Raw genomic sequence first — 24,715 nt, forward strand, 5'->3', positions numbered from 1 at the left:
GTACGCGAGTGGCCTGCGGCTGCTGGGCTCTGACAACAGATTTGCCTCTGGAAGGAGGGGTGATTCCCTGGCTCTGAGACCTCGCATCCTCAGGATCTCAACCGCCGATCTCGGGCACCTGAAGCACAAGGTGGGCGGAAAGTAGGTGCCCCCATCCAGGAGAGCGAAGAGCACCACTGGAAGGAGCGCCGCGAGTATTTATTCCTGGCAGGGGATAGCCACTGTTCTGGCATGGGTTGGTACCCGGGCAGAGGTAATGTATAGTTACCCTTCCTCTTTCATGTCCAGTGGGAAGATTTGGGCTTTACGCCCACTTTAGGGAACTGGGAGACTCCTCCCTCGTTTGTTCCTGCAGCCGTATGGCTGAGGGCAAGCAAAGTCCGGGCATCCGAACCCCAAGCCTCCGGGCTTGGGCCTGCATGTAGGATGCCCGCCAAATGATTTGGAAACAGCTGAAGCCCCAGGTGGGGGTGAAGGGTGTTTGCAGGAGTAGGACCACTTTTGGTTCTCGAATAACTCATGGATTTGGAATTGATTGGGCTTGGGACACAAAACCATTTCCTTTAAAAAAACCGAAGTGCGGTTTGAGCAGGACGGGCTCAGTCCGCTATCTCCCTGCCAGTCTGCTCTGGAAGTGCGAGGCTCACACCAGAAGAGTAGGCGGCAGGCAGGGCGAGGTGGCAGGGTAGAGACCAACTGGTTTTGTGGGCGACAGCTGACCCCAGCGGATGCTGCGAATGGATCTGCAAAGAGCAGGGGTAGCACGTCTCTGATGTCAATTGTACGGTGCTACGCCTCTGCGTGGTCCAGCCGTCCCCACGCTTTCTTTGGGATGCTTAGGTCTCTCGTCGACATGGTGCGACTGTCCCGTGGCATACCTGACTGTGACGCGGGGAGCGGGTTACTTAGTGACATCTGGCGCCGGGACTCCCTCTGTTCTTAGTGTTTTATTGCTTTTCTTCCTTGCTCAGCAGCCAAAGACCTGAGCAGGAGGGCGCATCTGAAGAGAAACCCATGCAGCAGGTGTGCCGCGGCGGGGGCTGGCGTGGGTGTGCAAGGCCGGCACTAGCGCCAGCCCTTGCAACAACCAGACTTCTCCCCTCTGTTCTCTGTGTGTCCAGGAGAGCCACTAACTCCTGCTCCTCACCTCCACCCAGTCTTGGTCTCCCCAGCCCAGTCCCGACCGCCGCGGCTCCCGAGGAGGCAGCTCCGCCACTCCTTGGGTTATCACCCGGGGTCTTCAAAGCAGGAAACAAGGTCCCCCCTTCTGAGGAAGAGGAGGGCCTGAAGCACCAAGTGCCTCGCAATCATGCCGGCCTCAGACATGGTCAGGAAAGCAAAACAGGACAAAGGCTTTATTCCAGCAGAGCAAAATCATACAGGCAAAAGCAACTGTCGTTCGAGAGGCAGATGTGCAAAAAGCAAGAAGGCAAAAAGACGAGCCCTCACCCTGCTTCTCTAGATACAAACATCTCCAGTTATCCCTTGTCACCAGCCATTTCCCTGGAGATGGCTTTTCTCAGCTAGCACCCTGCCAGCTCGCAGAGCCCCTCCGCTCTCCCGAGATGGATGCACCAAGTTCAGCAGTTAGCATTTTTGTTACTAGCTCAGAAGCTGAAGCCCCAAAAGTATCCCTCTTCCCTAGGGATTATCCTGAGCACCCTCCTCTCTTCAGGCACAAGCTTTATACCTTCCAAACGTCTCTTTTGTGTCTGGAGAGAATGAATATTATGCAGCCCCAGGGGTGCAGGGTGTAGCCGCATTGGTCTAAGGACACAGGCTGACGAGGTTCTTTGGGTGAATCTCATATCTTTTATTAGACCAACTTAAATAGTTGGAAAAACACTTCTTAGCAAGCTTTTGGGTTTAAAAACCCTTCGTCAGGCTGAGGAAGCAACGCAGTTGGTGTGTCTGCTGTCCCTGGATGGGAGGACTAGTAAAGAAGCCAGAGGCTGGAGTGCATGCAAGAAAGGCCGTCAGTGAAGATGTAAACCGAGGAGCCAGTGGGTGAGAGACGGGCGGGGGTGGCGGGGGAGGGTATTACGCAGGTACATTTTTCTTGTCCTTCAGCTAGGACTCACTGACGTGCAGGGCCCCTTTACTTAGCCACGGTTTCAATCTATACAAGAAGCAAATCTGCCCTTCTATGAATGGGACCGGCAGTCGGTTTGTGAATACCCATCACTGCCTCCCCGCCTGGCCCAGGAGGCATACCAGCTGGAGGTCCCCTGGGGGTGTGCACTAGCTGCCTGGCTGCCAGTCACATCACGAAATCATAAAAGGACTCACACGTACGGGCATACACGTGACACACCCGGACACAGCTTCACACTAGCTACAGGAAGAGACTACACCGAATTCGGGAGAATCCCCGGGCGAGCCCAAAGGCAGCTCGGTTGTGGGGCGAATCCATGCGTTCGTGTGAACCGCAGGATATAACCATTCTCCCCATCCCTGAATTTCCCCATGAGCACGATCACGACTCAGGCGAGGGAGCGAAGGCCCTCGGGGAAGTGAGTCTGCCCCGCCGCTTGGTACAGCGTCGTCCCGCTGCGTCCCCGGAGCCTTGTCCGGGCTGTGCTGGAGCTCCCCGTGCTCCGCTGGAGCGCTTGCACCCTGGCACATCTCGATGCTGCTGCCGGAGGGGTCCTCAGCCCCGTACCCCCACCCCAGGGCCGCGCCCGCCGCGCCGCGCCCGGCATCCGCGCTGAAAGGTGCGCCCTGCTCCCGCCTTCCAGGTTTTACAGCAAGGTTCAAGCGCTGCACCAAGAAGCCGGGGCCTCCGTGGTCAACCCGCTGCTAGCCTACGCTCTGATCAAGCGGCTGCAGTCGGACTGGCTGAACGTGGTGAACAGCATGGAGGCCAGCGAGAATATGCAGGGTAAGGACCGGGGGCCGAGAGGGGTGGTTTGCTGAGGCGACCGTGTCTAGCTCGTGGCTAGCTCCGCGCATGAGCACGGGGTGCCCCGAGGTGTGGGGCCAAGGCCACAGCAGGTGTCAAGGGGGCAGAGATGTTGGGGTGAGGAGGAGGGAAGGGCTGAACAGGAGGGGAGGGAGAGGGGAGGCTGCAGGCTGAGGGGAGGATGTAATTGGGGCTGGTCCTGCTCGGGGCAGAGCGTTGGACTACATGTGACCTCCTGAGCTCCCTGCCCACCCTCACTGCCCATGACCCCTCAGGATCCTGAATTTCCCATGTGGCTGCAGGGGACCCCGGCTCTGCTCCCAGCCCTGCTCTGTGAACCTGAGCGAGAGACAGCCCCTCGGGTGCCTCAGTTTCCCCTTCTGCAGAATGGGGGCAGTCATGCTTACGCCCTCAAAATACTCCTGAAGTTGAGGGCAAGCACCTAGCAAAGAGAGGACAAACATGAGAAGAAAAGGGAAGTCAGCGGAGGGAGAGACTGTGGGGGCGGAGAGGAGTGAGAGCAGGGGACGCCTGCCCATGTACCTGGGGGGCAGAGTGGTCTTACAGGTGGGCAAACAAGGGGAAAGCCCTGCCTCTCTTTCTGGCACTGACATATCGTTCGACCCCTTTCCCCTGGGAGGATCCTGGCTCCCGCGCCAGCTCAGGCCAGTGCGAGCCTCTGGGGACTCTCACAATTCAGGGACTTTCATAGTAGGGTGAGGGAAGAGTCTGGATCTGAATGTCCCTGGGGACTCTCACAATTCAGGGCCAGTAACATGATTTGTAGGTGGTCCACGCCATCAGCTCGGTGCCTCTTGCCTGCCTGTTTCAGTCCAGGTCTCCTACATCCCAGCCCGGTCTCCTATGTCCCAGTCTCCTGCTCAGCGCAAACCTCAGTGACTGAGCTGTTTGCAGTGGGGAGCTGAAATACTTTCCCCAGCCTCTACCATGGATGCTGCTACAGCCACACAACTGCAAAGGGCTTTATAGCTGCAGCGCTCTACCCTCTACAGAGCAGCCACCTGATCCAGGAGCCTCACCGTGGAGGCCTTCTCCCGTCCCTGCGCCCAACCCTCTGCAGGGCACGGCACAGCGACGGTGAGGTTGGTCCTGGAGGGTGCATTGGTGGCAGAAGGCAGCCTGAGATGAGCCACTCACATGGGGCTGGCACCCAAATCTTAATGCTGCCCCCATAGGGTTACGCCCCCATTGCTTCTGTATGGGCCAGGATGGAGGTGGTGTTGGGACCCTGCAGCGTTCCTGCTTCGCCTGCGGTTTGACGACAGGGCCCGGGGCGTAGTCAGCGCATGCCACGTTTGTGGGCCTTCCCACTGAGAGGAGAAACCAAGGAGGAGAGGCCAGTCCCAAGTCCCACACCTCAGGGCTCCCTGCCCTATCTTAGGGTGTCTGCAGTGGAGCTGGGAGCTCTCAACCCAGCTGAGAGGCTCTTCGGAGGCACCCGGCATCCTGAATTTCCCACGTGGTTGCATGGAACCAAGGCACCGTTCCCAGCCCTGCTCTGTGAACTTGAGCGAGAGACATCCCGCTGGGTGCCTCAGTTTCCCCTTCTGTAGAATGGGGGCAGTCTGATGTAGAATGGGGGCAGCCTTGCTTACTCCTAGGTCCACAAAAGGATGCATGCTCAAGGGTGCAGTCCTCAAGCCTAGCTCTGAAAGCGCCTAAGTGTCCCCCAGGGGCCCGAAGCCCCGCTGCTGCACGTGCCCCGAACCGCCTCCATCCGTGCAGAACCTCGCTCGTGTTCAGGTCTGCTGGGATCTTCCTCCTCATGCATCACCTGCTGGCCCCAGTCCCGTCGCTCCGAGCGCACCGAACCCATGCAGACTGCCACCCCTCCCCACCAAGAAAAGCAGCCGTGTCCATTTTAATTCAGAAACACGGCCAGAAAAGGTGAGACCAGCCCGCTCGCTGTGTGAGAGGCCCGGGCTGGAGGCCTGTGTTAGCCAGCAGGGATCCAGAGCCATCTCTCCCACCTCCCTGGAGGTGCTCTGAGAGCCCAGGTGTAAGCCAGGCTGGGCCAAGGGTGCCCTCCCTGCCTCCCGCTGAAGCTGGGCAGGAAGGAGTGAAGATCCGGAGGGAGCCTGTGCACGTAGCCAGGGTCGAGGGTGCAGAGCTGGCGCAAGGGAGGCCTGGGCTCGGGCCCCTTCTCCGGGCAGCACTGCGCCCTCTGGCCGACAACTTCAGCGTAAATGCTGTAACGCTGCCATGCTAAGCCCACTGCCGAGCCACCCTTTAACCTCCCTCTTCCCCCCTCCATAAGCTATGGCAATCCCATGGCGATCCAGTGCCTAGTTCTGCTACAGCACTCCCCAGCACAGGTGACGGGTATGTGTCCCCCCCATTTTACAGATGGAGAAAACTGAGGCACGGGGAGGGGAAGTGACTGCCCACAGTCCCCCGGCAGCTTAGCGCGGAGCTGAGAATAGACCCCGAATCTCCTCCGTCTGGTGCTGTACCCGCTGGGCCACATGGCCTCTCGGGAGGGACTCGCCTGCTACATCACGAGCTCCCCGGGCAGGCACCAGCCCTTGCTGCGTGTCCTGGGAGGCCGCGTCCAAGGGGGTGCTGACCGCCGTTGCGGCTCCCGGCACGCACGCGAGAGAGAGAGGGTGGAGTCAGACGCGCGGTGAACGTGGCCCCGGCCCTCACAAAGCGGTGCTCTTCTGGTGCCGACACGGGCCTGGATGCTGCCCCAGCCCCATCGCTCAGCAGCTCGGGGCACACACGACGCCTCCTTCGGCGCCCGCAGGTTGCCTACGACATGGGCGATTACTACCACTCGATCGCGTGGCTGGAGGAAGCCGTCAGCCTCTTCCGCGTCTCCTACGGCAGCTGGCACACGGAGGACGAAGGGAGCCTCGAGGATGCCCTGGACCACCTGGCTTTTTCCTATTTCATGGTAAGCCCCAAGTGCCACCTGCCCCAGCTCCTCGGGTCGGGCCGAGCTGGAAGCCTGGACCCAGCTGCCCCCCTGCCCAGGGTCCCTCGGAGACTTCGCTGATTAGCAAGGCCCCCGCCCCAGCCGCTGCAAGGTGCAGTTCCCCACGCAGAGCCTGCTGCCCTCGTCCATGCGGAGTCACGTGAACGCCGAGCCTTGGGGCCGAACATCTCGGTCTGGCGCTTGGCCGGCGGCTGGGAAATGCACAGTACAAGCCGGGCAGAGCTGTGAAGCCCCCCACGCGCTCCCCGGTGCCCAGGCCAGCTAATTCCCTTTCCCCGCACGAGAGGTGGTAGTCGAGGGACCCTTACCCAGTCTTTCTGGGCACACCACCCCATTTCGACCCTTCCAGTAGCATTTCCCTGAGGCCTGTGACCCCACGTGGAGTCATACCCCCATCGGGGGGGGATTTTGTGGCCAGCTGAGCCAGCTTTGGGGGCGACTAGAAGCCCCTTATGTCTCTGGCTGGGTTTCTCTAGAGCCCAGCCCTAAATTAAAGCTGATGGAAACCCCCAGCAAAGGCAGGTGTGGAAGCAGGGTTGATTCTCCCCACCAGCACCTCCTGCCCCACACTCTTATGTGCGGGCCCACACGCAGGGGGAGGTGTCAGCCCATTCCCCTTGGCCCATGGGGCTTTGGGTTAGGGTCACGGCTCCGAAGACTCAGAAGGAGCCGGAACCAGGTTTGGACCTGACTCTGAATGCCCCTGGTCCGAGCAAGCGGGGCCCGGGAGAGTCGCTGGGGGCCGCGGGGGATCCCTGCAGCTTCCCTGGCTCTGCTGCCGCGGGGGCTGGCTGGCTACATAAGGGGTATTTTGCTTACTCCTGGTGGAAACAGGGAAAGCACAGGTCCTGTCTCCAGCACAGCCCAGTCCCCCGGCAGGGACTCTCACCGTCTCTCTCTCTCCTAGGCAGGAAAAGTCTCTTCCGCCTTGAGCCTCTCCAGAGAATTCCTGCACTACGGTACGTGTCCGGCACGGCGGGATCAGCCCTGCCTGATCCATCCCACACAAGCGCCTGCCTCATCGCCACAAAACAGCTGCCAGAGCGGGAGCGCCCTCGGCAACTCGGTCCAGCATGAAATCCCCCTTTGAGGCGTTATCACTTCCCAGTGTCCAGCCTCCATCTCCCTTCTGGCCATGACTCCTTGCCCTGTCCCGCGGGGCACCGAGAGCAGCTGATCACCACCTTCCCTTTCTAACAATCATTCTCACAGGTTTCATAGGCATTAGGGCTGGAAGGGGCCCTTCACCTGGTCCTGCAGCTGTTGCACCCTGGGGATTCATATTCTGTTTATTGATTCACTGTTGAAGTCAGCGGCTTCTGCCGTCCCTCTGCATGAAAAGCGCCCGTTCATCTCAGCCCAGGCTGCTTCTGCTCCGGGCCATGAGTAACCAATGGCCCATGGAGTTCTTCCTGGTCTTGCACAGATGAAATCAGTTTGACGAGCAAGTGCAGGGGGCGAGGGGGTGGAGAGGACGGGTCCAGGAGAGTGATTCTTTCTTAATCAGCAACCTCCAGGTTGCCCCTGGATCCCCAGCTGCCTCATACCCAAGCTCAGCATAAGGAGTGTGGGGAGGCAACGGTGGGTCTACCTGTCCCCTAAGCCTAAGGGCAGCCAGAGGTGAACCAGTCCCCGCTATAAGTTAGAGCAATACAGGCTGAAAGCACTTCTAGCTGGCAGGAGAGCATCTCCTGCCCGCATGTTTGCAGTTGCCGGGGACCTCCGAGCTGCCCGATGCAGGCAGCATTCATTGTCAGGGCATGGGGAAGTCATAAGCAGGGCTGGGGACTCAGCCCCAACCGTTCACAGGTCTGGTTCTAGTTGGTACCCAAATGCATTTCCAAGCACCTGGAAATTGTGTGCCAGCATCTATGACACCCTTTGATGCCCCGGCTAATGTGCTTGAGCACCCCTGATTGCTGCTGGCTGGAAGAAAACCCAGGCCAGCGTGCCAAAGCTGCACTGCAAGGTGGTGGTGGAGGTTGCTCTTCAGCTCAGGTGGCACGAAGCAGCATCTCTGGGGCAGGAGAACCTGAGTTGTCTCCTGTTGTCACCAGTTAGCATGGGGATGGTGACAACTGGGCAGTTCCTTCGTGATGATGGACTTGAAGGACCACCTGTGATTGCTGAGTCCGACCTCCAGCCTACCGCACACTGTGAAGCCTCCCCCTGGCAGACCGGTGTCAAGGCCAGAGCTCCCATTTGGGCTAATGCACAACTTTTAGAAAGCGTGTTTTGTATGATCTTTGGAGTTTTATATATGTGTGTGTGTGTGTGTGTGTGTGTGTGTACACACACACACACACATATATAAATAAAATTTGCACACAAGAAAGTGGGCTAAGATCAAGGAAATGAGAGACTCCTCTCTCGCTTGCTCTTGCAGCCCTACAGCTGAGGGCAAGCAAAACTCAGGGGCATCCGAACCCCAACCCTCCAGGCTTGAACCCGCACGTAGGCTGCCTGCTAAAGGATTTGGAAGCATTTGAAGCCTCAGGCGGGGGTGGACGATGTTTGCCAGGAGTAGGGCCATATTTGGTTCTTGAATGACTCATGGATTTGGAAGTGATTTGGCTGATTCGACTTGGACCTCAAAACATTTTCCATTAAAAAAGAAGACAGGCTAAGATCAAGTGTAGGGAGTAGCTGAAGTCCCAGACTAAAGAGTCTGGGATGGCGGATACTTGCCTGTACTATCTGGGGGCATCTGAACCCCAAGACCTCCAGGTTTGGGCCTGTAAATAGGATGCCTGCTAATGGATTTGGCAGCATCTGAAGTCCCAGGGTGATAGCTCTGGGATGGAGGATGCTCACCAGTTGTAGCACCCTACACAGTGCTTGCAACGATTGAGTTTCTGCCTGCTCAGTCGATACGGTTTTTGGAACAATTGAGCTCTGCTCAGTCGATCTGACTTGGAAATGATTTGGTTAATTTGACCTGGAACATGAAATGTATTATGAAAAAAACCCCAAACTGTAGGATTGGGGGAGGCGGTAGACAAGCTTTCAGGCATAGGCTGCCTCTTCCTCAGGCCTCTTCCAGGTATATTTCCTGGGCCATCCTGGCTCTATCATGCCAACCCTACTACAGCTTTTAGAGACGGTCTTCAGGCATTATGGAGACTCTGCTGTGTCCCACGGGAAGTTATTCCCAGGCCCTGAGGTGCAGGGTGTGGCGGGCCAGTGGGGGATGCTCCTGCGTTGAGCCGCCCAGCTCCCTGCGCCCAACCACCTTCCCGGCTTCCAGTGCCTCCCTGGGGGCGCCTCGCGTCCAGCTGACCCCCTTCCTGGAGCACAATCGCTAGCCTGGGGGTAATGTAGCTGCCACCACCCCGAGAAGGGACTCTCTCGGCCCTGTGTCCTCGGGGAAACACAGGCCTAATAGTCCTACAGGTACTCCACCCAGTACAGGCACTTGGGGCACTTCCCCAAGGCGGGGGCCAAAAAGGAAAGTCTCCCTTAGTCCGCAGACCTTAGGCATAATTTAGACCCACCCCTCAATAACTCGCCCACACCGGTCTCAAAGGAGAACTTTATTGATTACAGGGGTAGGGTGAAAATAGGGTACAGGATTGAGCAATATCATAGAAATCCCATCGAGCAAAACAGTGTGGCTGAGGTAGCCTTTTGATCACGCATCTGAGTTACTGCCAGCTAGATATCCACCCAGATCTCGAGTAGCTTACTCACAAGCATCATCCCGAGGCTGCTGGAGATCCCCTCTGGAGCAGGCCGTTCCTCGCTCATGAGCTATGGGGGAGAGAGCCAGTTTCTGATGGTAAAGCTCCTCTCTCAGGCTGAGTCCCCCGCATGGCTGCTGCCCCCTCCTCCTGGGCAGTCTTAACTTCTATAGCCCCTGTGACCTCATTCACCTGGTCCAATGGAGGCCAGCTCCTGTTGCCTGTCGGCCAACCAATTTGAAATACAGCACTAGTTGCTGGGCAGACTCCAGCCCACCAGGTAGATGCCCCTCACCCAGGTAGGTGATGCCAGCTTACCTAAAGAGATAGGGTAAGGGTGCGTCTCCTCTGCTGGGCCCATCCTAATCACATTGTCACCGAGAAGAGATTTTGGGGAGGAACAAAGGTGGCTTCCTGCCACACAGGGCACTCTCTAAGAAAGCTGAGAGACCAACACAGTGAAGGAGTCCTGTTCTGGTAAAGCCTGCCGGTCAGAGCAGGGCAGAAAGTCCCACCCGCAAGGGAAGGGGGTAACGTGCCCGGGCTGTTCCCAACAGATCCCAGCAACAAGCGGGTTGCAAGAAACGTCCTGAAGTACGAGAAGCTCCTGGTGGAGAATCCCAGCGGGGCCGAGGCACAGGTGGTCTTGCAAAGGCCCAACGTGACCCACCTACAGACCAGAGACACCTACGAAGAGCTGTGCCAGACCCTGGGGGCGCAGGTAGGGAGCTCCGGCCTTCAGGTGGGGGCAGTTAGAGATGGGGAGCAGTCAAGGATTCAAGAGGCCAAGGGGTAGCCATGGGCTAGGACTGAATGGTTAGATTGACCCTCCATAGCCCATCTGCTTAGGGTGGGCTGCCTGTGGCCGTGGGTTTTGTCATGTGGACAGACCTGTGTTTAAGTAACCTCCGTTGGCTGTCATCATCTGCTCCTTCTCTGTAGAGGACTGGGGCCCAGTTATGGAGCCCGCTGTCTGGGTTCAGCTGTAGCCTGTCATCTGCTTCATGCTGGAGGCTCCTAGGTCTCTCGCCAGTGATGGGTTTCAGATGGATGGAGGCTCAGGTCAACCAGTAGCCATTCTGTGGTAGCAACTGGAGGTCATTGTAAGCCTTGGTCAGGTTCAAGCCAGTGCCCTAGGGGGGAGTGGATCTATGGCCCGTGCCTAGTCCCCTGGGGTGTTGCCTCTTGCTCCTCCAGCACTGTTGGAGAAGCTCCCCGCTCCCGAGACATCCATGCAAACAAAGCACCGTTGGTTTTGGGACTCGGACAATGTCTGGCTTCTGGTCTGGACCCTTTCTCATGCATAAGGTAAGGCTCAGAGCCTTGCATGCCGGGGTCTCCTCATGCACCCCCTTGCCTGCTTTCCTTTCAGCCATCCCAGCATCGAAACCCGAGCCTCTATTGCTCTTACGAGACGAATGACAACCCATACCTGATCTTCCAGCCGGCAAAGAGGGAGATTGTCCAGCTGCTGCCTTATGTCGCCCTGTATCACGGCTTCATCAGTGACGACGAGGCGGAGAAGATCAAGGACCTGGCTGCTCCTTGGGTGAGCTCATCCGACAAGAAACCTACGGGCTCCAGTGCACGCATTCGTACGGTCCTGGAGGAAAGGGCTGGAGCGACCTGTCAGTGGCTGACCAGCCTGGGGAGCTGTCTGGTAGGAATATTTGTGGCCACAGACAGGCCCCGGCCAGAAACTAAGGGCCAAAGAAATCTGCAAGCAACCTGAGGTCTCCGTCCAGGCTTTCAGACTCCAGCCCTTGACCCCAGCACCCAGCAAGAGGGTCTGAGCCGCACGTGGCCGCTATTTTCCAAACCACAGCAACTTGTCTAGCCCAGGAGTGGCTATACCCCATGCCCCACGTGGCACAAGGGATCTACGTGTGGCAGGAGCTCCGGGGGCTCCGAAAATCGGGGCACTGAAATGAAGGGGTGAGGCCTCAGGGGTTGCTGCCAAGAGCCAAATTAACCTTTCCCCGGCCCTGCAGCCACCACCAAGTCCAGGGCTCCAGATCCTCGCCGCTCCTGCGTGACGGCAGGGCCAGGGAAGGGTTAGCCTGGCTTTTGGCCATGACGTCGCCTCTCGCACCCGGAGCTCATTCTGGTGCCCCAGGGGCCAACTCGGGTATGCGGCTGGGGGGCAAGGATCAGCGCAGCACTGGTGGGAGGGGGCAGGGCTTAACGGGTGGCACAGAGCTGGGCCACTGCTGAGCGAGCCCCACGTGGCGGGTGCGTGTTGCGCCCGAGCGCTCGCAGCGATGGCAAAACCACTAAGGATCCTATTTTTGAGGGTATCTTACAGCAGGCGCCAGGCGTTAGCCTCCCATTACGCCCCTGCCTGAGACCAGAGCGTGAACCCGCTCTCCTCTGGGCTTGCAGGGCAGGGAGAGAGAGGAGCGGGTCTGCCTGACCCCACACTCCAGCCGCGCGCGCTGCAGCATCGCACCTACGTCCTATGCCCGCGCCGGGGAAGATGACCCGTTGCCGCAGCCGTGAGGCAGACTACCCCGCGTGCACGGTATGAATGCAGCCCTGAGCAGAGAGGCCATCCAAGCCGGGGTTCGGTGGCTCAGCCTGTGGTGATCGCTCACGACGCTGGGGCCGGCTTCCCCCTCGCTCCGCGTCTGGTCTGCGGGAACCAGCTCCGCGCGGCTGAGTCATGAGGACGGTGCTGGACGGGCTGGCCCTTATCCAGGGAGGATGATTCACATTGCAGCTCCGGTCCAGCCCCTCCTCCCACCAAGTCCAGACCCGGCGAGAGCTGCCACGGAGGGAGGGTTGCAGCAGCAGCCATCTCCTGGGCCCCTGGCACCGCTTGGGCCTGGCTCTGCAGAGCCTGGATCCACATGTCCGTCCAGGCACGCTGCTGCACTGGGACATCCCCCCGCTGCAGCGCCCACATGCAGGTCCCGGGCCTCTTACGCGCTCTCTCGTCGTCTGCCCGTCAGCTGCAGAGGTCAGTGGTCGCCTCGGGAGAGAAGCAGCAGAAAGCCGAATACCGGATCAGTAAGAGGTAATCGGCCCTGTCTGGCATTCAGGAATTGCAAGCCTCGCTGCCCTGACTTGCCAGGGTTTCCAAAGTGGAGCAATTGCACTGCTGCCTGTGACTGGTGTGGTCACGAAGCCCTGGAGTCCAAGCTCCGCTGGTGCAAGGTGCTGTGCAAACACAGACCAGAGGAGCACCCCTGAAGGGCAGGATCATGGTCTCCGTGGTGTACTGTAGACCAGGGTTTCAGGTCCTACCCAAGGAAGCCCGGTTTAGATCTCGTTTGTGTAACTCCGTTTGCTTCAGGGCCTGCACATATGACACAGTCACAGTAGGACGATTGATACCAACTTCATCCGCTAAAGAGGCAAGCAGCTTATTCCAGGGTAGCTGCAATTCCAGCTTGTCCCAGGGTAGCAACTGGCTATCCTGGGGCAGCTGCAGACACACAGCCCACACAGCAATGGAACATACCCCGGGGTGCTTTGACCCCTGATTTTTTCCCAGGGCAATTCTACACTAGGTCCGTGCATGTTACGCTGGTATAAGGCTGTGTGTCGTGTGTCCACCTCTTATTCGCACCTGTGTAGAGTCCAACTGTGCTGATCTAAAGATGCCGTGCGGCCCGGCCCTCAGTCCAGGTCTTGCTTCTGCTTGACTTCGGCATTGGTAGCTGCGGCGACACGAGACACTGACTGCACGGTTGTTACTGCACAGTCATTTAGTTCGGTCCCCTGAAGGCTCTCCGCAGGGCAGGAAAGGGTTACAGCCAGCTTCTGGATGTGGAGTATTATGTTTGCAGGCTCAGCAAATGTTTCCAGGCTGTGTCTCAGCACCTCATCCCCAGACACCCCCTTGAAGGAGGGATTTCCATTCCCCGCCCCAGAGCAAGCGGGACTTAAAGATATGTGCCTCAGTTTACCTAACCATGCACTATTGAGGGTAATAGCCCAGACCCCCCATGCTTTCCAAACACGTGGGCAGATCTTTGCTCCACGGGACTCAGATGCTTGATACCAGATACCAGGGGGTCTCTGTGCCTTGCAGCGCCTGGCTGAAGGGGACTGTTGACCCAGTGATCGTGTCCTTGGACCGGAGGATCGCGGCTGTGACCGGCTTGGACATTCGGCCCCCATATGCCGAGTACCTCCAGGTGGTGAACTACGGGATCGGTGGACAATATGAGCCACACTTCGACCACGCCACTGTAAGTAACAGCACTGCCAGCCATGGAGCACAGCCTCCGAGTGGGCCTCTTGCAGGGTCTCAGGACCTCAGCAGGAGCCTTTCCATTGGCTTTGGTTGGCATCGGATTAGGCCTCCAGCACCGGGTCACAAGGTCCTAGGAGCCAGCACGGGTCTGGGGGTGTTTACTGCTTATGCCACAGGATGCAGGTGCCATTTCCCTCCCACTTGGTTTGAAAAGTGCTTTACTGGGAGTCCAGGGTCCGTCACGTCTCTGTGTGACAAAGGACAAGACGAGCTGTGGTCCCTCCGCGCCAGCCCAAGCTCAGTCTGGGTGGCTTGAGGCAGGACTTCCACCTATGAACCCATTAAGCTTGTGAATGACCCTGCCAGCCCCAGCACTGGAGACCTAGAGGCTTTTCTCTGGCATAGGGAGATCCAGGTGAGTTTGTTTAATTGAAAGCATTTTGGGGGTGAACAAAGACTTTCCAAACACCCCCTGATGATGTGCGCTGGAAACAGCCGGGTCACTGCATAACCAGATACACACACCAGGTAGGTCTGCAAGGCTATTTTAGGGATCCACAGCTGAGCATCCTGGTGCAATAATGCGCTGTCTGTCCTTGCAGTTATAGGTCCCAGCTCTGCAAGGTGCCTTTATATCCTGGAGCCCTTAGGTGTCCCACCTAGCATCACTTTGGACCTGGCTCTGATGACTTTTGGGGCTCTTGAGATTTGAGAGAGGTGCATTTTCAGTTGTGTCAGGAGAACTTCCCTTCCCCAAGCTGTGAGCGAAACATACTGCCTCCTTATCCTGGCTGCTTTGCCTTCTCCCAAAACCTCGTGTTCCTACCACTCACAAGCATCCTGCTATCCCCCACACCTGGAAAGCCCTTGTCCTGCACGCCTCACCTCTTCCTTCCCCCTTCAAATCCCACCGTCCTCCACAAATGATGATTCTCCTAATTCCATTAGACCAGTTAAAGGAGAAAGTAAGCAATGCATCTGTAACCCCTCTGCTTTTAACTAGAATAAAAAACCTTAGACATACATGTGATGTCAATTTAACTAACCTAACTAACTAGCCTTCCTTGCACTTGGCATCCCTCAGATTTTGCATAGTCACAGGGATTTGCATTGAAAGACTGACACTTCTGGAAACAGAAATTTATTTGGGGGAAAAACATGTGGCTTTGAAGTTGGTATATATGAAAAATCAAGAGTGTTTTTTCCAGAATTGAACCGTTTTACCCAAAAATGCTTGTTGGTTGGTGCTTGCCCAACCGATGGATTTTGAACATGACATTTCAATGCAAAGAGCACTGGAAAGATTTCCACCAAAAAAATGCTCAAAACCCAATTGCAGCCGGAGCTGGGATGGGAACCTGCTAGACCAAGGCAGGGTTACTATATTCTTGTATATATAAGCTGCCCTTACATTTAAGATGCACCCACATTTTATGATCCTCAATTTACAAAAAAACCCCATAAATCAAACAGCCCATACAGACACATTTGCAAGGCTGCAACCATTAGAGTGCCTACAAGGGTTGTGGGTTTTTTTGCTCTCTGTTTACACAGATTTAAGACACAGGCTGTTTTTAGAAGGAAAATCTTGCTCCATAAGGAGTGTCTTTTATTTGCAGGAATGTGGTATTTGCTTGTTTTCCCGGGGGTTGTGTGGCCTAGTCCTGTCTAACCGGGTCCTGTCTCAACATTGCAGGAAAGCCGCGCTGCAGCCCTCATTGCGGCATAGGGTGCTTTGGGCCTGGGCTGCTTCACAATGGTGGCTGCTGAGTTCAGAGCCCCGTCCTGCCGCGCTGTTAATATTAAACCCAGTGATGAATAATGCAGCAGTCTGGCTCCATGAATGAACCACTGTTCTCTTTTGATGCAGTCACGGAAGAGCCCCCTGTACAGGATGAAATCGGGGAACAGAATAGCCACGATCATGATCTACGTGAGTATTCCCTCCCCGGGGTCACGGCGGCCACGAGACACTCAGTGGAAATGCCCCGTGTTGCATCAGGTTGGGAGAGCTGGGGTGGGGGGTGCGAGGAGCGGGTAGCTGGGGACAGCAGTTTGCTGGGAGCCAGGACTCCTGGGTACTGCTCTCAGCTGGATGGGTTAGGAGAAGAGAATATGCCCATGACATATGCCCATAATTGCAAAACAGATGGATGTGTCTGATAAGTGGCAGTGATTAGTCAATAATAGCTCCATTGAAATAGCTGTCATCATTAAGGTTCAGAGTGATCACCCCATATTGGTGAATTAACCTCACTTGGCCTATAGATATGACTCAGACGAGTTTCCTCGCCTTTTGAATGGAAGCACAGATTGCAGAGCTCCTTCACCCCGTGGGCACAAGCTCCGTCCTTCGGCGGCTTGCCACGCGGGACGAGTCGCTGCGGAGAGGAGGCTCTCCGCAGCTGCACTGGGGGAAACACAGAGGCGTCTCGGAGAGAAGCCGATAGCTCGGCCTTAACGGGTGGCATCATCGGTGGGGCAGGGAGCCGCGCGCTAACAGCCAAGAGCAGACCGGCAGGGTGGGGCCCGCCGTGGCTTTGAAGCCGTGGGAGCACATCAGAAAGCCAGTCCATGGCTCGGTTTCTCCAAGTGCCCTCAACTGTCCCTTAAAGGGTGCGACTCATGTCTCCCTTTGTGAAAGAGCAGGGAAACCTGACGTGCTGCCCTGAACACTGCCCTTGCCTTGCAGCTCAGCTCCGTGGAAGCCGGGGGCGCCACGGCCTTCATCTACGCCAACTTCAGCGTGCCCGTCATCAAGGTGAGTGGAGCTCGCTCTGCTGCCCAGTCACGGCCACCCGACTGTCCCTTCTTACCCCAACCTGTCCATCCCCAAACCTCTCCTGGGGAAGTGGCAAGAGGTTCATATTCGCCCCCATGGCATGCAGGTAAGTGCCCAGCAGGACGTGATGCTGTTCTGGCTCGCTGGACCGCCTGCCCTAATGGGATCTTCCTCATCTCTGGTTTCCACGGCTGAGGTCCTGGTGAATCACTTGCCTGTGGCCATTGCATTTTGGTGCCTCCCTTTGGCTGCAGCTCTGCAGGGCTGGAGACTAAGACGAACTGACCTGTCCCAGGGCTGGGCTGCATGGGTTAGAAGCACAGGCTGGGCACCAGGCAGGCCTAAGCTGCGACAAGTATTTTGTACCCAATGAGTTTGAGCCCCTAAAGAGTCCCCTTATTCCAGATCAGAGCAGAGATGGGCCAGGGCTGGGAATCATAGGGCTGGAAGGGGCCTCCAGAGGTCACATCTACTCCAACCCCCTGCTCCAGGCAGGATCAGCCCCATCCAGCCCAGCCCACACAAAGCCATCATCTAATCCATTGTCGAGCCTGGCACAACACAGACATCACACCCGAACCTGGCACAGGGACAGCAGGGGCCCATGGCAGCCAGCATCCTGCTGCTGCAAAAAGCTTGGTGGTACACTCAAGGGATCCCAGGCAGAGGCTGTGGCCGCTCTACAGAGGAAGGCAAAAACCTTCGGTCCATACCAATGTGACCATGAGGTAAAATTTCCTCCCAACCCCTGATGTGGTGTTATGCAACCAAATCTGAACTCTGCTGGGACAGAGGGGATGACGGTAGCTGGCCTGAGCTAGCAATCTGAATGCGGGTTTGCTGGATCCCGAGCAGCGTCAGTAAAGAAGAGGCAGACCAAGTGAGCAGCCAGCCACTGAGTCTGGCACGCACTACAGCCATGGCTCTCTGGCACCCTGGGGCGCTGTGGAAACTGCTGGGGGGCATGGCACTGACACCACCACGGCGGGGTGAAATTGCCCCTTGCACCTTGGTTTTCCGGAGGCACGTGGAGCCTAATGGGGAAGGCCAAGTCGCAGCCAGGAGATGCCAACACTAGTCTCGTCTTAAAGAATGACCACAGGCTCCATCGGGTGGCATAGGCTCAGCCAGGTGTAGTGTCTACATACAAGACATGGCCCTAGCACACTTGTGATCTGATAGACAAGGCATTAACGCATGCGTGCCCATGACAGGCTATGACCCCCTAGGCCAATGCAAAGTTCCCATAATTTCTGATTCTCTTTTTATATGGGGATCAAAACAGATCACTTGTATCCACATCTCAAATCCCTTGAGCCATCCTCTACCCTGGGCTTGTTCTGTATCCTGCTCTGGGTGTTCCTGCTCCAGCCGTATCATCCTGCTCCGGGACCACTCTACACCTGGTACAGCCATCTCCTGCGCCCATTTTCTGCCAGGAGTGCCCATCTGGCCTGCATGCCAAGTCCTGCTTACAGAAGCAGTTCATGCAGCGGTCAGGTTCAATGATCAGGCCTCCTCTAACCAGTGCTTCAGCAAAGCCTTTGTGCGAGTAATATATATATAAAGAGAGAGAGAGAGAGAGAGAGACATAGTTAGATATCTCTATGTATAGAGATATCTATTTATCGATATAGATATAGATGGATCGATCAGAGTCTCAACCAGGCCTACAGGGCAAACATAGTATCTAAGGCTCTAATCAGTGAATCACAAATCAATAGTTTACAGTGCAGTTATGTTCATATGATAATATTCCTGGCCTATTTATATTCATTTGTTAAATGCAAAATTTTGGCAAGTCCAGACAGGTTGAAAACGCCTGCACTACAGTCATGTCTACCCCGTGCTCAAGGGGGCCGTTACCACACACATCGATGTAGCCACGACGGCTCCGGCGCGGTATGGCTCTTAGCGAGGGCTGCCCAGGCCCACACGGGACCCTGGGATCTGTATCGGGTGCCATTGCCACCCCACTGCTCTGGATACTGGCTTGCTCTGTCTATATGTGTGACCTGGGAGGAGCGGCTGAAAGACCTGGGCTTATTTAGTCTGGACTAGAGGCGGAGGGGGGCACATGCTAACAGGCTCCCAAATATACAGAAGGCTGCTGCGATGGGGAAGGTCATCGGTTGTCCTCCGCGTCCGCAGGGGACAGGCTGAGCAGGGTTGACAGCATGGGAACAGCCCTCCGGCTGCACGGGGCAGAGCCCTGGAGCAGGCTGTCTGGGGGGCCGCGCAGTCTCAGCACTTGGAGGGGTTGGGGACTGGATTAGACAACGTGTCAGGAAGGCGCTAGGTACGGCGGAGGGAAGGGTCAGATGGCTCCCTGGTCTGTCTGCATGTGCCGGCACCCCAGCTCGGGCTGCAGCCTGGACCCCACTCAGGCGCCCCTCCGAGCACAGAGAGGGGCCCGCAGGGACCTCGGTTCTCATGAGACTCCAGCCCCGGCGATCACTCTGCGTGGGTCTGATGACACTCATGCAAAAAACGGTCATCTCCCTCCCCATCATTGTCCCGGCGAAAGTTTCTGCTGCGTCTAGGGAGGCGGTGGCAGGAGCCAAGCATGGGGCTGGGCAGTCGGACATTGTCGGGGTTGTCACGCGTCAGGGCCCAGACCAGACCTCGGGTCCCCGTCCCCACGGGCCCGGGTGCTGACTCCAAGACAGCCGTTCCCCTGAGAACTAGCAGGCCGTCGTTCCTCAGCAAGCGCGGGGCAGTTCGTGCAAGCTGAACGGGTATCACGCGGTATCACGGGAGCTCAGGGTGAAGAGCCAGGAGCTGCCTGAACCGGGAGCATGTGCTGCTCCTCTCCCCCTTTGCTGATTCACATAACGAGCACATCCTCTGGGCAACAGGGACAGCCGTAGCATCTCTTTGCACGTGTGACAGCCACCAGCCTGGAGCCAGGGTCCAGGGCAACTTGAGCAAAAGCTGCCTAAATAGGGGCTGGCTGACAGGAGCAGGGGAGGGGAGGTGCGGTGATATCTTGGAGCTGGCCAGCTGGATCACGTGGGGAGCGATGCCAGACAAGCGTGCTGCCACGTGGTACCCTTCCTGAGGTCTGGGACAGGAGCTAAATTCAGGTTTCACCCCGTTGAAAGTGCTTGCTTAAAAGGAGAAGTGGGCAGGGACCCCCTGGAGCTGAGGCGGGTTGTTATAAAGCCACTACTATTGTCAAACGCGATGAAGCAAACGAATCCGGCCAGTCTGAAGGGAGAGGAGAGGGCGGCGGAGGAGTTGCACGGAGCCGTCGCCGCGCTGGCTGCGTGAAGTCGGTGGCTCTGGGTCTCCCAGGAGGCTCATTCCCGGCTGTTCTCCGAAGGGCCCGGGTGGGTGTCCCCGGAGGACGGCTGGGTGGCACTGCCAGCGAGGTGGGCTGCAGCCGCCGCTGCGGGCAGGCCCGAGAGGGAGCCATGCCAGAGCGCTCCCCGCTCACCCAGCCCCATCTCGTTGCAGAACGCCGCTCTTTTCTGGTGGAACCTGCACAGGAACGGAGACGGCAACGGAGACACGCTGCACGCCGGCTGCCCCGTCCTCGCCGGCGACAAGTGGGGTAAGAGGCTCTCCGCATACTGCCTGCTGGCCTTGGGGGTCGTTGGTGCCCTGGCATCATTCCCCACGGGCAGCAAAATCCTTGCCAGAGAGCACCGGGCCATCCGGCCTGCCTGCCCGGGGGTGCAGCTATGGGCAGGAAGCGCGAATGCAGGCAAGTAAGGACTCTGCATCACGGATAACACCCTGCACCCTTATAGCGCCTGCCGTGCCGGGAGCTCCCAGCAGAACGTAGGCAGGGGATAGTTAGGTCTCATTTTGCCCAGCTCTGAAATGCGGCCACCTCTGGGGTGGAGCGCAGCTGCTGTTTCTTTTGGGGTTTACAACGGGGAATGAAGGAGGAGCAGTTGGGAACATTTAGGAGGGCAGCATAGTTCCCGAAGGTCGAGTCTGGCCAGGACCTCATTGTGGAAAGGGTCCCAGGGCCTCCACGGTCAGGGCCTTTGTTGTACGTCACACCTAGGAGCCCAAACCTCCAGCGGGACAGGGTACCCCTGGCAGCCCAGCAGGGCTTAGGGGAGGATTGCCACCCATTGGGTCGCCCACGCATGTCCCGGGGGTCGCCCGTGCCAGCACGACGCCAGCAGAGCCCATCCCAGGGACTATGACACGAGGCCGTGCTGTGCTGAATGAGACGAGGGGACCCCAGGGCTTCACAGCCCTTCCCGAAGGAGGTGCAGGGGAAGCCCGCGTACTGACAGGTGATGGGGCGCGTGGGAAGTTACCCTTGTCTCAGCCGCAGAGGCCACACGAGCCCTGAGCAGAGGGCCACACTGTGGGCGCGGACTGCCGGGCACCTGCGCTGGCAGCGCCCTGCCCGCCAGCGCTGAGAAGCAACTGGACATTTCCACTGACCAGTGTCCAGAGGGGCTGCCTGGCTTCATCTAACATCCTCTACAGGCAGCTTTAAACTCCACGTCCGGCTGCCCCGAGCCCAGGCGGTTTGGCACTGCCTAAATCCAGGCGATCCACATGTTCCAGGTGTGCTGTCCCCCGCCCCGCCGCCTCGGGAAAGAGGCGTCTCCTTATGCAGTCCCTACAGGACATGGCTGGTCCCAGTGCTACTTCTCCTTCTCCTCCTCCTCTTCCTCGCTTTTCTTTCTTCTCTTTCTTCTCTTCCCACGTCCTGCCTGAGTGTCGATGACAGGTATTTAGCAGAATTCGCAGGTTTGTCCGAGTCGGACAGGGCCACGACCTGCGCGCTCCTGCTGTGGCCATTAGGGCACTTGGAAGTTGGTCCCAAAGCTGGGCTGAGAGTCAGGAGCTCCCCCCACTTCCAGCTCCCCCGTGACAGGGCAGGACCCCGGTGGTCAAGCGGGTTGAGGCGGGCAGCCTGGGCGCTCTGCGAGGCGCCTGTCCTTGCCGGTCTCTAGGGGCGGGCGTTATTAGAAGCCCTGCTGTACAGACCGACGAGCAATTGTGCATGCCGCTGCATTTGAACAAGGCATCTGGCTGCGGGTGAGCGCTGCGGGGGTCAATACCGGCTGGCTCCTGCGGTAGTCTGTGGACAGCGTCGCAACAGCCCACCCCCACTGGTCTCCACCTTGGACCCTCGCGTTTGACTCAGGACAACGCCGGCTCATTGCTTTCGCTCGCGTCTTGACTACGGAGACCAATAGAGCCGCTCTCCTGCTGCAGAGAGCTCGGAGAGCCCGCGACGGGTCGGGGTGGCTTGGACGCTGTGGATTCCTGTTTGCAGTCTCTGTGTCTCTCTTGTGACTCGCACGTGTTTGCCCACCCCACCGTGCTAATGTTGTGCAGCACCCCTACAAGGAGCTTGCAGCACCCCTGGGTGCACTGTCGCCCTGGTTGAATCATAGAAAATGAGGGCTTGAAGGGACCTCAGGCAGTCACATCTAGTCCAACCCCCTGCTCAAAGCTGGACCAGCCCCAGCTACATCGTCCCAGCCAGGGCTTTGTCTACCTGGGACTTCAAAACCTCCAACAATGGGGAGTCCACCACCTTTCTGGGGAACCCTCCTCGTGAGAAAGTGTTTCCTAATTAATATCCAACCTCAACTTCCCTTGCTGCAACATGAGCCCATTGCTCCTTGTCCTGTCATCTGCCCCCTCTGAGACCAGTCCAGCTCCGTCCTCTTTGCAGCCCCCCTGCAGGGAGTTGAGGACTGCTATTCAACCCCTTCTTAGTCTCCTTCTTTCTAGACTAAATCAGCCCACTTCCCTCAGTCTTTCCTCACCAGTCCTGTCCCCCAGCCCCCAAACCATTGTCATTGCCCTCCGCTGGACTCTCTCCAATGTGTCCACATCCTTTCTGTAGTGGGGGCCCACAGCTGGACACAGGACTCCAGATGTGGCCTCACCAGTGCTGGAGAGAGGGGAAGAATCACTACCCTCGATCTGCTGGCAGCACACCTACCAACGCAGCCCAGGATGCCGGTCGCCTTCTTGGCGACAAGGACACACTGCTGGCTCCTGTTCAGCTTCTTGTCCCCTGTCCCCCCGGGTCCTTTTTTGCAGAGCTGCCGCTTAGCCATGCCTGTATGGGTGCATGGGACTGATGGCGAGAATCACGGCCTTAGAGAAAGGCCCCACAGCAGTGGTCCCAAACACCCAGGCTCCTGCACCGCCTGGGCTCATGCTGTGACATGACTTGGGCTGCGAGGGGCGGGTGCGCGGGTGCCTAGCACGCGGGGCAGCTGTATGACACTAGCTCATCCTCCCCACCTCCGAGGCCCGATGCTCCAGGGCTGTCATGCCCCTGAACCGCGGCCCCGCCAGGCTAACCCCAGGCACTTGGCCCGAGCCAGGATGGTTTCCCAGAGCTGGCTCACGAACCGCAAAGCTTCTGGCAATTGCTCAGTCATGTGTCAGAGGCAGGAAACGGGCACTGAGCCAGACAATGCGGAGATAGGGAGGGAGTATCTGCGCAGGCTGAGGCTAACGGGGTTCGAGCCCTGAAATGATCTAGATGCTCTCATGCAGGAGGGGGGTCATTTTCCCAGGGGAAGGCATGCACAGGAGCCTTGTAAGCTGCAGAGATGCAGGGAGAGGGGGGGTCTTATTACTCGTCTCCTGCCTTTCACCAGCATGCAGAGGCCCCGGTGGGAGCTAGGTGCTGTACAAACACAAGGCAACACAGTCCCTTTGTCTCCAGCAGCACAGCTGACTTAATATGGGGGTGCCCCCCCATGCCTTGCACCCCCTCCTTTCTCTGGGCTGCAGTGCTGAGCCTGAGGGGCTCCCATCGAGGCACAGCACAGATGGGCCAGTTTGGCCACTGCCGCTGCACAAGACGAGGCCTGTTTGCTGGGTGCCGGCTGCGGAGCCGGGAGTCCCGAGGGCTACACCGCTCCGTCTTCGTTCACCCCAGACAAGCCGCTGGCTAGTGCGCGTGCCGGGCCTCCGGCCAAGCCCAGCTGCCACAGGAAACGTCTGCCGCGCCGCAAGCCCAGGCCAGGCCAGGCAGGTTACTGGGAGAGGCTGCAGCTGCCCCCAAAACCAGCGCGCACAACATGGGCTTGTTCGTAAGCCCCAGGCACCTTCCCCGCTGCTTTCCTGCCCTGCTGGGAACAGGAGCCGAGTTGTGCTGACCGGCAGCATCAAGGCCAAGAGGCAGAGGCCGCAGATGCCACGTCACCCCCAATGCCGTGCCGAGGGGCCCTAGGGCTAGACCAGGAGCTCGCTGCACCCGGTGCTGTACAAACATGGGAGAAGTCACAGGCCCTTCACGCGCGGGCTGTAGAGAGCTGCATGAGCGAGCTTCCTTGCCCCCGGGGAACAAGAGCTACCCATCAGAGCAGAGGGAACAAGGAGCCAGGATTCGCTCCCCTTCTGCCTATGCACCTATTATTGTGAGACCTTGGGCAGGCCACTTCACCGCCCTGCTGTGCCTCAGTTTCCCCAGCTGTGGAGCGAACGCCAGGCTGCAGCACAGAGGGTTTGAGAGTCCGCCTGTGCTGCCGGTGCAGCAATGCAAACGTGGACATCCCTTACTGTTTCCCTTCCAAGGGAGGACGGCCACAGCGAGGGGAGACTGCTCGCAACGAGGTTCATTGCCCGCTCCATCCCCTGCGGCTGTAGCATGGACTTGCTCCCGGTGTGTAATTCTGGCACAACCTGCCAGTGCAGGAGTCTCTCCCCTCGACACCCTTCGTTAGGGCTAAGAGCCTTTGCACCCCTTCTTGTCCTTTAATGTCACCTGTCCTCATTCCTGCCCATCTGCACCTCAGGGCGGCTGGGGCTGGGTGACTTCCTGCTGCTCGTTTGATTTCTACAGTCTCGTATCAACTGGGGGGTCACCCCCTGGTTTGTGCCTACAGCCCCAGGATGCCGTGGTAGTTTCCCATCATATACACACCATGTCTAGGACGGCCTAGCTTCTGGGATCAAGCAGACAGGCGTGTTCAGTCCAGGGCGGCAGCAAACCCCCTCCACCTCCTTCCCTTATCAACTCCATTTTCGAGATGGGGAAACCGAGGCAGGGAATTAGGACCAGAACCAAAGACTCTAGGGAGAGGCTGAGATAAACAGCCACATCCCCAAACTGGCTCAGCTTAGCAGGCGCAGCACCCTTGAACACCCAGCCCTGAGCATGCAACCCCATGGGCTGGGGTGGGCTCCTCTTGTCTGCCCTCCGGGCTGGAGCAGCCAGGCCTCGCCTCGTCTGAGCCGGAGC

At 58.0% G+C, this 24,715-nt stretch overlaps 1 protein-coding gene across 1 annotated transcript in view; it reads left to right on the top strand.

Annotated features, from left to right (window-relative positions):
• Positions 1–24,715, top strand: part of P4HA3 (prolyl 4-hydroxylase subunit alpha 3) — a 35,254-nt gene that overhangs the window by 2,113 nt on the left and 8,426 nt on the right. The window contains exons 2-12 of the mRNA XM_090030302.1: positions 2,739–2,911; positions 4,969–5,114; positions 5,490–5,819; positions 6,769–6,820; positions 10,099–10,262; positions 10,914–11,090; positions 12,493–12,557; positions 13,578–13,737; positions 15,613–15,675; positions 16,435–16,503; positions 19,984–20,080. Coding sequence (XP_089886428.1) covers positions 2,739–2,911; positions 4,969–5,114; positions 5,490–5,819; positions 6,769–6,820; positions 10,099–10,262; positions 10,914–11,090; positions 12,493–12,557; positions 13,578–13,737; positions 15,613–15,675; positions 16,435–16,503; positions 19,984–20,080 — 1,496 coding nt within the window. The remainder of the gene's footprint in view (positions 1–2,738; positions 2,912–4,968; positions 5,115–5,489; positions 5,820–6,768; positions 6,821–10,098; positions 10,263–10,913; positions 11,091–12,492; positions 12,558–13,577; positions 13,738–15,612; positions 15,676–16,434; positions 16,504–19,983; positions 20,081–24,715) is intronic.

The sequence above is a fragment of the Crocodylus siamensis genome, unplaced genomic scaffold (assembly GCF_052110815.1).
Source record: "Crocodylus siamensis isolate JL-2025a unplaced genomic scaffold, ASM5211081v1 HiC_scaffold_130, whole genome shotgun sequence".
Taxonomy (NCBI): Eukaryota; Metazoa; Chordata; order Crocodylia; family Crocodylidae; genus Crocodylus; species Crocodylus siamensis.